The sequence below is a fragment of the Anser brachyrhynchus genome, assembly GCF_964034855.1.
Source record: "Anser brachyrhynchus genome assembly, chromosome: 2".
Lineage (NCBI taxonomy): Eukaryota > Metazoa > Chordata > Aves > Anseriformes > Anatidae > Anser > Anser brachyrhynchus.
This window is the reverse complement of record NC_137695.1, coordinates 50,183,791-50,196,263: the sequence shown is the minus strand read 5'-3', so window position 1 is coordinate 50,196,263 and position 12,473 is coordinate 50,183,791. Positions and strand designations below refer to the sequence as shown.

At 44.8% G+C, this 12,473-nt stretch overlaps 2 protein-coding genes across 2 annotated transcripts in view; one reads left to right on the top strand and one right to left on the bottom strand.

The window, feature by feature from the left end:
* LOC308189794 (tRNA selenocysteine 1-associated protein 1-like) overlaps positions 1–12,473 on the bottom strand; it is a 216,967-nt gene that overhangs the window by 81,545 nt on the left and 122,949 nt on the right. The gene's annotated exons all lie outside the window — the stretch shown is intronic.
* LOC308189781 (nuclear pore complex protein Nup153-like) overlaps positions 1,319–12,473 on the top strand; it is a 12,011-nt gene continuing 856 nt past the window's right edge. Inside the window, exons 1-6 of the mRNA XM_080580250.1 lie at positions 1,319–3,402; positions 5,875–6,085; positions 8,212–8,460; positions 9,664–9,803; positions 9,886–10,011; positions 12,198–12,308. Of these exons, the coding sequence (XP_080436376.1) occupies positions 3,178–3,402; positions 5,875–6,085; positions 8,212–8,460; positions 9,664–9,803; positions 9,886–10,011; positions 12,198–12,308 (1,062 nt within the window). The 5' untranslated portion in view covers positions 1,319–3,177. The remainder of the gene's footprint in view (positions 3,403–5,874; positions 6,086–8,211; positions 8,461–9,663; positions 9,804–9,885; positions 10,012–12,197; positions 12,309–12,473) is intronic.

Genomic DNA, 12,473 nt, shown 5'->3' with positions numbered 1-12,473 from the left:
CAAGGTAGAGGTGGAATAGATGAAGCAAAGAATCTGGGTGGGAAAAGGGTTGCTTGTACGTGTCTATGGAATTGTTTCAGGGGACTGAGCTGGGGCAAATTCAAGATAATAGATGCAGCCTCCTTGAATTTGGATGGCAGTGCTGAAGCTTCAAAACCTTACAAGGTTTGATGCCACTTCAATTGTAGTGCATAGCTGTGGTACTTGAGCTCAGAAGTGCAAACTGCACAGGATTTTTTTATCTATTTTCTTCAACGTGAGCAGCAAAACATCTTCCAGGAATGTGCCTGGGTGCTACGCTGCTTTGACACGGCTTGCTTTGCATCACCAAACACAGTAGTTAGGTTGCATCGAGTACTTTGTGGAAACATTCATTGTGTTGTCACCCAAAAACGTGATGCTACAGATATGTGTTGGCCCGGCAGTATCAGTGCTGGTTTTTGGCCTTTGAGAGGTTGGTCCATAACAGGTGACCTGTGTAACGAGAGGCCCACATAGATTGGTGACTTCATTAAGTCTGATACTGTGGTGGTGTGTGACCCAAGGCCCTGAACGTCAGAAAATCAGGCTGTGGCCACCTATTTTATGCAGACTTTGCCTATTAACAAGGTCTCTACACTGTACGTTAGAGACGTGCGCCTCCTTTTCCGGACTAGATAGCGAAAATACCAGTTTTGTAGTTCAGTGAATGAGATTGGTTGGGCTGTTTGTTCTCCAGAGCTGAAAAATGTTGGGAGTGTATTCTCTTGGAGTCCACAGAAATGAAAATGATGAGAGGAAGAGAACGTCGGTTGCAGCCCGCGTGCTGCTGTTATAAAGTACTTCTCTGATGTCTTTTTCCCTCTGCTGAGACTTATCAGCCTATCGTCCTTTCCTGTTAGGAGCGCATACCTGGCTTGGGATGGTGTGCGCAGTGCAGATTCTTTACCGTAAGAGCACAGTGAATGCCAGACTTCTTCCTGTACTGCCGTGTTAACCATGAGTCACAAATTCAGGAAGCAGTGATTGCATCGGAACTGCTAGAATGCTTTGCGGAGTCTTTTTACTGGGTAAACTTCACAGCTGCAGTTACAACTTCCAGCCTGTGTTAGCTGAACACATCGTACTGGTGCCCGCCATCAGTTTGACAAAGATGGGATTGCAGTAGGGACTTGCTTTTTTCCTTCTTTTTAATTAAACAAGCCTTTGAAGCAACTTTTCCAACACCGCCATACTTCACTTCTTCCAGTTATTTTCTGTTTTACTTAGCTGAAATGTTTTTTTTTCTTCCAAGCTTGAGGAAGTATTCTACAGGAATGTCCCGTAATGATTTCATAAACGCTTTTCGTTGTACCTAGCTGCAATAGAGAGTGCTTTTATTCAAAAACCTGCTGGTTTTCTCTTCCAAGAAGTAGTGGGGTTTTTCCTATCTCTTCACTGATGGGAAAGGCTGTAGGACAGTAGCTTGAGGGGCTACTAATGCTGTCATCAGTGAGCCGGGAAAAGGCAGGAGTCCGAAACGGTTAAAAGTACTTAAAAGGATACCAAAAGAGTAAACGGTACTTAAGCCGTGGATGTTTCTTTTTGCAGGGATGCTCTGGACCAACCGCTTCTTTCTAGCGCTACCTCAAAGTAACTTGCAGATAGAACTCACAGGGAAGGTTGATCAAATGGTGATGATCGCTGTCATTCTGCTGGACACGCAGATACTTGCCTTTCGTTTTGGCTCATTTTTAATACCAATTAACTTCAGTGCCTCGCGTTAATAGACACCGTTTGACTGCATCGGCAAATGTTTCTGAGTCGTGAGTGTCATTAAAGGCCTGTCACCCTATGGAAATCCTTCTAAATAAGAAAAATGGCATTTAAATAAATAAATAAAGCAGCGTTTGAACTTATGAGCAAACCTAGCGTAGCTGCCTTTGACGCTGATCTGGAGGAGAAAAATCACGTTATCACACTACTATGGTTGCCTTAATAGCTTTGGTGTACGTGAGGGAGGGAAGCATTATGTGATGTTTGCCTAGCTATTACATGGCCAATGCAGGAGGGGTTTTAGTCAGTTCCCTGAGCACGGATTGTTGCAGAAGTCGGTGATTTCACTGCCCAATGTCTGTTCTTAAGGGCACGATTCACGTCCCGTTATCGTTTTTATTATTTATTTCTGTGTTTATTTTCTGGGGCGGCGATCTGTCACGATGCCCATCGTTCCCCTGCCGTAAGGTAGAATTTAGCGTGACGACCGCTTCCCGGACCAACGGGGCCACGAATCCGGCCTAAAACTCTGCTTGTGCGTTGGTTGTCGGCGTGGGGGCTGTTGGTTGTCGGTGCGGGGGTATCGGTTGTCGGTGCGGGGCTTTTCTGACGAGCACTGTGGGCTCGGGGCGCCGTCCCACGCCCGGCGCGGTGCTGCGGCACACCGGCGGTCGGCGCCACGGCGCGGGGAGGCTCTGGAGGTGACTCCTAGCCCCGTGCTTACGGTGGCCGGGCCGGGGTTCGTTATGGCGGCCGGGTCCTGAGGGCGGGAGCGGGAGGGCGGCGGGACCGGGACGGGACCGGGGCGGGGCGAGGAACGGGAGCGGCAGCGGGAGGGGGGGGCGCGCGTTCCCGTGAGGGGAGGGGGCGCGCGAGGGAGGGAGGGGGAGGGTGTGAGAAACACTCCGTAGCCAAGAACTTGGGCTCAGGCGAGGAGCTCAGCGAAGCAGGAATTTATTCGCGATCGCAGTGGCGGGCGTCCCACGAGCAGGAGCGCCCCTGCTGGTTCCAAAACCCAGTTTATATACTTTTTGATGACGGGACCCTCCCCTGTTTCCCCACTCAGGGGGTGATCCAGGCTCACAATCTGTCCGATGCTTCCCAGACAATGCATGGCCTTCCGTTGCCGGCCTGTTAAATTTCAGATTTGACTTTTTTACTGGTTGAAGCGGTGATGTTTCTTCACTTACCTGACTTGACTCAACACCGTGATTTTCCCCGAATTGTTCTACGGAGTCTGGTTGTCTGCGTTTTACAAGGTCGCCTGCTAAGCGTTCTTATCGCTGCAAGCACACCTCAATACCCCATTCCTTACCTTTAAACAACGTAACTCTGCAAAAACAACATTTTTATTCCCACGAGGGGCAGGGCAGGCCCCGCGGCGCGTGGCGGCGGGGGGCGGGGGGGCCCCGTGACGGCACCGAACGCGGGGGGGGGGGCGGTATGGCCTCGGGCGGCGCGACCGGTAGCGGCGCGACCGGCAGCGGCATGGCCGGCGGTGGCAGGGCCGGTGGCGGCGGGGCGCCGGGCGGCAGCCCAGGAGCCCGATCAGGAGGAGGAGGAGCAGGAGGAGGAGGAGGAGGAGGAGGAGGAGCGGCCGGCGGCAAGGTGAAGAGGCGGCGCCACCGTTTGGGCGCCGCGAAGCCCCCCTGTGCCAGGAGCAAGCGGGTGAGGAGCGGCCCCCCCACGGCGGGCCCTTCCCCCTCAGCCCACCAGTTACCCCCTTACTTACCCCCTTACCTTACCCGCCCCTTTATCCCCTTAGTTACCACCTACCCACCTCCTTACCCCCTTAGTTACCCCCTCGACCGCTTAGTTACCCCCTTAGTTACCCCCTCAACGGCTTAGTTACCCCCTTAGTTACCCCCTCAACCGTTTAGTTACCCCCTTAGTTACCCCCTCAGCCCCTTCCTAACCCCCTCAGTTATCCCCTCAGCCCCTTACTTACCCCCTTACCCCTCTACCCAGCCCATTACCCCCCTCCTCCCCCTCCCCTTCACCCCCAGCCCGCTGCCCTCAGGACCCCCAGTGCCACCCCCAGGGCTTTCCCCGCTCCCTGCACCCCTCCTCAGCCCATCATCAATTCTCTGAACGTTACCTGCCAGGCTTTGCTTCTCGTTTGTGCTGTAGGGTACAGCAGGTTGACGGTGAAAGCGGTCCGTCAATTCGGGGTGTGAAAATCCCCGTGCTGGAGGGGGGACGCGCCGAGATCCCTCCCAGCAGCTCTTTGCTAAGAAATGTCAGGACGCCCAGAGAGATGCTCTGGAGATGCCCTCTGCACATGTTTGTTCAGCCAAAACCTCTCCGCTATGAAATGAGCAACGTAGCTGAGGGGATTGATTATCATATGCAAAACCAAGGGAGCGCTACGCATGGATAGCTGCTCAATTAGGTTTTTATCACTTGCAGAAATGCCAAGTCCCTTATACCATATATTGACAATCAATCTTGTCCATCTAAAGCTGGCCTGGAAGGGCAATGCAAACATTCCCCACGCTTACAGAGCAACCGTTGAAACCTCTGGCTTGAACAGTGCATTAATGTTGAAAGTGCCATAGCTTGCGTGTGCCGACACCGTGTAGCTAACTGATAAACCTTACACGTGGATTAAAAATAATCAGTGGAGATGGTTTTCTAACTTTTCAATTGTCTGTTATCTCTGCGTGTTTTCCAGTAGGTTTATTTAAAGAGTGTGCCAGAGCAAACACGTGCGTGGGGATATCTGGGGGATTCTGCACAGAGAATGGCTGCTGCACATCCAGCGCAGATCAAATTAACAGTAACTTATCGGGGAAGAATTTTAATGATTTGATAAATAGACAAACTGATCGGTGTTACATGTGTGCATTTATTATAGCAGTTAGCTTTGTAACCAGACGAATCGTGCAAATGTTCATAACGTAAAAGGACGAGCTTTGAGCAGATAGCTTGCTTAGAGCATTTGTCAATTAATTCCAGTTTATTTTCAATATCATGTCCACTCTGCAGAAGGTTCTGTGGCTTAATGTTAATTGTCTCTCAGTGATGCAGTTGGGGAGGCACGAAAGCGACCGATGCGATTTTGTGAGGTTATACCTCTGGTTCTGATCCCTACCCCGCTGTTTTTCTCATCCTTCCCCCTACAACTTTAGTCGATAAGTCGATTCTTAGAAATACTTAAATAGATGTGTTTTGTGTGCTTGTGATCATAATTACAGCCCACCAAACCCTCTGTCTCTTACCATTAAGCTCTGAAGGTGCCTGGGCACTGTAGACAGTATAGTTAGCAGCTTCAAAGTTCCTGGGAACTAGTCCTGGATCTAATTTACTTTTTTTTTTTCCCCCTACCTGCAGGAGGGATGATTAGCAGGATGCCTAGCTCATGATTGTCAGCTTTCTGGATATTAATTTTTATTATTAATTTTTATTATTAATTATATTCATTTATATTAATTTATCTTTTATTTAACCGTAGTTCCTGGGGATTTCGGCCAGGTGGGAATTCTCCGATCGTACCCGATGTATGCCGCAGAGTCAGTCTTCTACAAAATACAGCAACAGCTTTAGAAGGCTCTTGCAAGAGGAGGTGCTGGTGCTATAGCTATAGCTGTGTTTCTTCCAGGACATCTTCTGGGTTAGCCTGACTGTTGAGAGCAGAACTGTTTTTTGTGCGTATAGTCACTGCAATTCAGCATTACTAAAATTGAAAATATTTAGATTCACTGATTTTAATGGGTAGTATGGTCCTGACTGTCGCAGTAGATAGTTGCTGAACTTCTGGTTTAGTTGGTTTTCACGTGAGGGTGCGAAGAGGAAGAGTCCTGGAACAAGTCTGTAGGTCAGGAGCTGTTCAGGCGTAGAGTTTCCTGATAGCCTTGCAGATTGACGACCTGCTGGTGAATTTTGGCAGAGGTTTCAAAACTTTGAACCTTGCCAAGGTCACTTGGAAGTGCAGAAAGTGATAGGTAGTTGTAAATCAATCTTAGGTGAATTTTAGGTTTACCAGAAGTGTAGCGATCCTATGCCAGGGATCAACCTCGTCGTCGTCTTCTGAATATTTGCTGTATAATATCTGTCTTCAAGGTCCGTGGAAGGTGGTATCCCAGCATATGCTGTTGACTGTGTTTCTGTAATTAAACAAGTGTTTTTTCTTTCAAGCAGGGAATAATTAGCAGAATGACAGAAACTGTGAGAAATATTGTACCGGCCTGGCTGCAGAAGTATTTCAATAAGCGTGAGGAGGAGTGTGTAGACAGAAATGAATCTGCAAACCAGGAGGAGACTCCGGTAAACTATCACCACGATTATGCAGATGAAGATACCATAATCGATGAGAGATTCACGCCTGAACCAGCAAGAATAAGTAGACAAGGTATGTGAAAAATCATTTGGAATTCTGGCCATCTGTATTTATTCACAGATTTCTAGTTTTGAATCTGAATTTCAAAAGGAAATTGGAATGAGGGTTTTGACAGAATGAAAAAAAAACAAACAAAAAAGTCAAAACAACTGTTTGTGAAACCGTCTTAGCTTTAAACTGTATACACAGTTACGAAGCATACATCTTATGCTCTTGGAAGGCATCAGTTAACTTTAGGTACTCTATTAGCCAGGTGCTAAATGCTGAAAATAAGTCATTTGCAAGTGTGCTGGGTTGCATTTTCCATCTTTTAAAAGATATGGAATGAAAATCTGTCTAATTGCCTAAGGCAATTAAAAAAATTAATTTGTTTTGCAGTCTTCGAAACAAAATACTAGATGCTAGAATGGCAGAGGAAAATTCCGTCTCGTGTCCCGACTTTGTTTGTTTTGTTTTGTTTTTTTTTGTTTTGGGCTTTGATCAATTTAGTAAAGTTCCTTGTTAACTTAATGGTGAACTGGGGAACTTGTGCACGGACGTGGTTTATGAGATTATTATCCTTAAAATATTCAATAACTTTAAGGTCTACGCGGGGGGAAGGGGGCGTCTTTGAAAAGGTATTTGGACCGTTGGCAACGAGGTTTGCAACTCCTTTACCTCATGAAAGATTAATTTGTCTTATATCCAGTGCCTCTCACGGTTACTGTAGTCCTGTTGTATAAATTTGCATCTATTCTTATTTGAGTTTCTCTTAAATTAGCTGTTTTGGGGAAGTCAGCTTTTAATAAGTAAAGAAGTTTTGTCTGAGCGTGCGTAGGTAACCATAGATAATGTGGAAAGTCAGTTGCTTCTGTTGTCGGCAGAATCAAAAAACAATGAGGAAATATCTTTGCCTCCAATCTCATCTAATTGTAAACAAGGAGATTGATGGCTTTCTGTGTAGCTGTAGCTTGGGAATGAGTTTGGAGAAAAGAATAGAGAAGGTCTTCCTGACTGAGGAACACATGTTGGCTTTCCTATGTAACTGCGTGAAAGGAGCTTTCAGTAAGAACAGCTGCACTGCAAGCTTGCTAACTCCAGGAGATCAGGAGCAGGTGGACACCCTGGAACCTTTTGCAGCTTATGTTGCTGTCCGTGGGTGTTACTTACTATGCTTAAGAATAAGATTTTTTTTTTTAATTATTACTACATTTTGAAACCAATGTGTTTCTTCAGTTCTGAGGTATCAGTGTGCTGGAGCCTATATTGGGTGGCCTTCCGCCTGAAGAACTTTCTGTATCTCAAACGGTGCTGTCCTAAAAATCTGCTCATGGTTTGGAGAGCTAATTAGTGGTACTGCAGTGGTTATGAAGATTGAACTAACTAGTTTAAGCTTCAGTTCAAGTATCAAGAGGATAGTGGCTCAAAGTCATTTGAATTGCCCAGATTCCTGGGAGAGACAGTAGGCTTTCATCAGGCAAAATACCCATGAATAGTTCCATTCATTTAGCAAGATAGACTTCAAGGCCACCTATTCCAGGCCACTGGCATTGTTTGCAGACCCTTTGCTTCAAGAGGGAAAAATGCTCATCTGGTTACTTGGGTCAACATCCTTGTCCCTTGGGTCAAAATCCCAATAGTTAATGGGTAGGAGATGATGTTTTGCCTCTAACGTGAACTGATATGGAAGAACTTGGGAAAAAAGTACTGCAAACGTTCATTTTCATGTCGTGTATTCAGATTAATATAACCTTTGTTCCAATATTATGGAAGCTGCAGTGTTATCTGTAATTTACCGTGTAATCTCAAATTTTGTAAAGCTTATTGCAAGCTGTACATGGGAGAAGGAGTATATATGTTTGATTTAGTGAACGGCCAAGTCAGCGTTAGAGCATTTGAGCACGGGGTCAGAATGTGGTGTTGTAAAACCTCATAGTTAACTACTTCTGGACGCAACATTAATACTGTGTATCGCAAGCAGTGTTGTTGTTGTAGCCAGACAGTTAGATGCAACCCTATCTGGGTGAGGAAGAAGTTAAATTTGGCTTCTCTCTTTTTGCCTTAGAACTTGGCAATAGCATGGCTGTCGATAGGAAACAGGTTTTGGCTTCTGTGAGCTTGTCTATAGCAAAGCTAATTATCTCCCTGTTCTTGTCTAGAACCATCCACAAGTAGATCAGCACTGAACTTCCCAGTTGTGTTAACAAGGCCCTCTCTTCATCGGAGCCGTCTGAATTACACCATGCTGGATTCTCCTGTCCCACCTTGTCAGCCCTCGACATCTTCTATATTTGGCATTGGCAGTCCTAGGCTGTCCTTCATAAAAGAAATAGAAGATTCTACCTCTCAACAAGACGATGATAACATCCCAACAACCAGTGATTCCTCCTCTAGAGCATCTGCTGAAGGTGATTTTTGTGTTCTCTGTTTAATTGACTTTTTTTTTAATGTGAAGTACCTTGCGTTCTTTAATATTCCACATCACCTTAGTAAATAAAATAGGTGAATGTCAACTTTGGATGCGAGAATTAAATTGAATTTTTAGTGTTTTAGAAGTATATAATCCTATCACCTTTTTAATAGAAGTGTGCTTTGGAATACGTTTATGATACCCTGATGTTAGAAAGAGTCAGTGCTGAAATATACACATTCAGCTAGGTTATATGTAAATTTTGAACTGGGACGGTAGGAAATCAGGCTGACTTGCCGTAGCTTGACAACTAGGCTGATTGTCTAGAAGGAAGAGTGACTCAGAATATCTAACAGACAGCTGGTTAAATGTGAATAAGTGCAGGTGACAAATAGGAACACGAGATGTTTTCCTGTGTTTCAGCAAGAGAAGATAAAGAAACTACTCTGACATAAGCTATAGGCTGTTTTTTGACCTTTCTTGGTAGAAGGCTTCAGCTGTCAATACTTTCATGTCTTTTGCCAAATTCATTGAGGAAAGCACACCATTTTAAAATAAAAAATAAGCATCGTGTCGATGTAGGTTGGTACCTAGGTCTTCTCGCTGAAAGGGCGAACAGCAGGTTTGCAGCTTTTTCTAGTCCCCCATATAGACAGGGACTGACGTGTGCTCAGCAGGTTTTCCAGAGATCTTTTGTACAGCTGAGAGTAGAGTTGCTGGGCTTTAGCAATATAACCTGAGTGCACTAGAACTTTCTGGTGTGTCTTCGTAAAACATACATGGGCAGAAGATCGTTAACTCTTAGAGCAGCCTTTGGGGAATCTTCCAGGTTTAAAACCTGTGCGATTATGATCTGTGCTGGCCTCCAGCCTTTTACCAACACAGAAAAAAGCTTTGTCCGTACAAATGCACTGATGTTTATGCGGTCCTCTTTTATCTTAGCCTGAAGGAAAAAAATATCTGCATTGGAAGCACAGTATTAACTTGGTAAGATTGGTGAAAACTACTTGCAGCTCTGTGAACAGTTTTCAAGTTTGTAGGTGATACTTGGTTTTCAGTCTGTACGTGAAGTTGATCTATTTAAAGAAGCTGAAGTCATGCTTATTTTTCTGTATTGAAGAACTTGAATTAGTGTAATCTTTATTGTTAAAGTTCTGTACGTACGAGAGGCATTTACATCCAGCATACGTCATTTTGGCAGATGTTGCAGTTTTAAAAAATACTTCATCGTCACTGCTCTGGCCCACAGAAGCTGAAAGAACTCATTCCCTCTCGCAGCATTCTGCAGCTAGCTCTAAGAAACCTGCATTCAGTTTATTTGTTTTTGGAGGACTGTGTCCTGTAAGTACTGCACAGTATTTCTTTTAATCAGTTTGAATGTGTACCTGTTTTTCTATCCACTTTTCATACTGTGTTTCCGTAGGTACGTGGAAGCACGTCTGTTTTTAAGCAAAACCAGCTTGGGTTTTCTCCATTTTACCCCGGCAAGACGGCCTATGCCGGTGGTGCAGCTGTAAGATCAAGGCAGCCAAAGACGGAACCTTATCAGGTATGAGAAAAGTAGTGTAGTGGGAAATAGTGATGGAAATAAAAAAAGCAGCACTGCCAAAGGAGCTTTGAGCAGGGAGCTGAATATGTGGTAACAGTTGCTCTTCTGCCCTCTTGGTCTACAAAAATAGACGTCTGAGATTGATTTCTGTTTAAATTCTTTTATAACAGTTTTTACCACAGGTAATACTTGTCAGAAAGAACAAGAATGGCAGTTTGGGCTAGTTGTTGGTAGTTGGGGTTTCCTCTGTTGTTAGGTCTTTCAAAAAATTCCATTTAAGTGCCATTGTCTGCCTCTGACTACATTACGTTAAAATAACTTGATGCAAAAAAACCAATGACAGCATAACTTTGAAAACTTGTGTTTATGGTAGCAAAAGCTACAGTAGTCAAACCTGGCTAATATTTATCTGTGGATCTTCTTTTCCAAGCATGCCTACATTCATGCTATGGATATGTTGTATAAACCTGCAGTCTTTGAAAATATCTAAAATCAACTTTGCTGATCCTTTGTTCTTCTGGTACACAGAGGCATGCAGGACTAAATGCAGTCTCAAGATAAGCAGTAACATGCTTTCTGTTTTGAACGATTCATATAGTTCTTGGAGAGAGTTATTTGCCCCCAAGAGTTCTTGGAAATAGCAAATAAAAAGTGCTGACAACTCTGATTAGCTAGAGCTGAATCGAAAAGGAAAGTCAAATCAGGTTTGGTAGGAATGTATTTAAATGAAAGTGACTTTTATCGATAAATCAAAAGGAATTTGAAGAAAATGAAAACGCGGGTTTGCTGGCTCTGTTCTGACAGTCCATTTGTGCAACGGAAAAAGGGCAGTACAAGTACCTCACTTACGGGAAACCTTGAAACCTTGTGGTGCAAAGCTGGGAACCCTCTTTGGTCGGCTATTTTTGTTTTTTACAATATTACTGCATTATGGTAAAAAGAGGAACCAAAATACTAGGCTTTTAAAGGAGAGAGTAGCTTGCAAGCTTCTTGCTGCTTGCTGTGAATGACAGCAAGGTACTAGAGAGTCCAGCGAAGGGCCACCAAGATGATCAAGGGACTGGGAGCACCTCTCCTCTGAGGAGAGGCAGGGACTGCTGGGCCCGTTTAGCATGGAGGAGAGGAGGTTCAGGGGGGATCTTACTGGTGTATATAAATACCTGAATGGATGGTGCAAAGAGCATAGAGAGCCATTGTGTTTTCAGCGGTGCCCAGTGCCAGGTCAAGAGGCAACAGGCACAAACTGAAACGTGAGGCTCTGTCTGAGCATCAGGAAATGCTTTTGCACTGTGCGGGTGATGGAGCCCTGGCACGGGTTGCCCGGAGAGGCTGTGGAGTCTCCCTCTTTGGAGGTCTTCAAGAGCTGACTTGACATGGTCCTGGGCAACCTGCTCGGGGTGGCCCTGCTTGAGCGGGGGGGTAGACCAGGCGATCTCTAGAGGTCACTTCCAACCTTAACCATTCTGTGGTTCTGTGAGTCTCACTTGTGTTTTTGCATGCTGCGTGGTCTGCTTCCTGTCTTCACATCGTGTGATAAGCACAGTGTGGTTATATGAGGGGTTTAACCTGGGAAGAAAAAAAGTCACACCAAAGGAAGTTTTTGACTGATATTTGAAGTTGGGTGGTGCAAATACACAGTTTACTTTTTCAGTGTAATGTTTAGATCTGTTACAGTTTAAATCAGATCTTTATCTTTTAAGACAAAGATTTGCAGCCAACTTTAATCTTGGGGGAAGGGAGGAAGCAAGAGAGAAGTAAAACTAGTTCCTGGTTATGATTGTATACACTGATTTTAAGATGGTACACTTAGACCATCGTGAAACTCTGAGGTCTGTGTTGTTACTGAAAATGCTTTCTGTACCACAAGCCTTTTCTTGAGTTCTGTTTCCCTGATTACTGCTTCGGAGGCCTTAGCAGTCCTAGCATCATCCGTCTTGACCTTTTACAAGTACGGAGTTCTTTTATTGCTCGTGCAACAAGCACGTGCAAGATGCACTGAGGCCCAAGGTAAACTTCATTAAACTCCGAATGTATTCTCTTCTTTATGGCTTGAACTCCCAGTGACTGCATGTTTCTCTGTCATCAGAATATATTGATTGTATCATCAGTGTAGCCTTGGGACATAAAATACATGCCTCCTTAGCTGAGAATTGACCATTGTAACACTTAAAATGCTAATTTTTCAGGCACAAAAGAGAGCGAAAGCTAGACAAGAAACTGTGCGGTCCCACGCTACCTTGAGTACCTCAGCATGGTGCATCTTGGAGGCAGTGGAGAAGCTGTCAACCGCTTTGTTGGTAAATAGCACTTCTTTTAATCTGTTTTTGCTTCATGTGTTTATAAAACTTAGTAAATGTGCCATCAAAGGATAAAGATAAAACTATTCTTCCTTACGTTGTGGCCGGTTTAATTTATTGCGCTATTTTTTCAACAGGATGCTAAAAGAATGACATCTCTTTTGC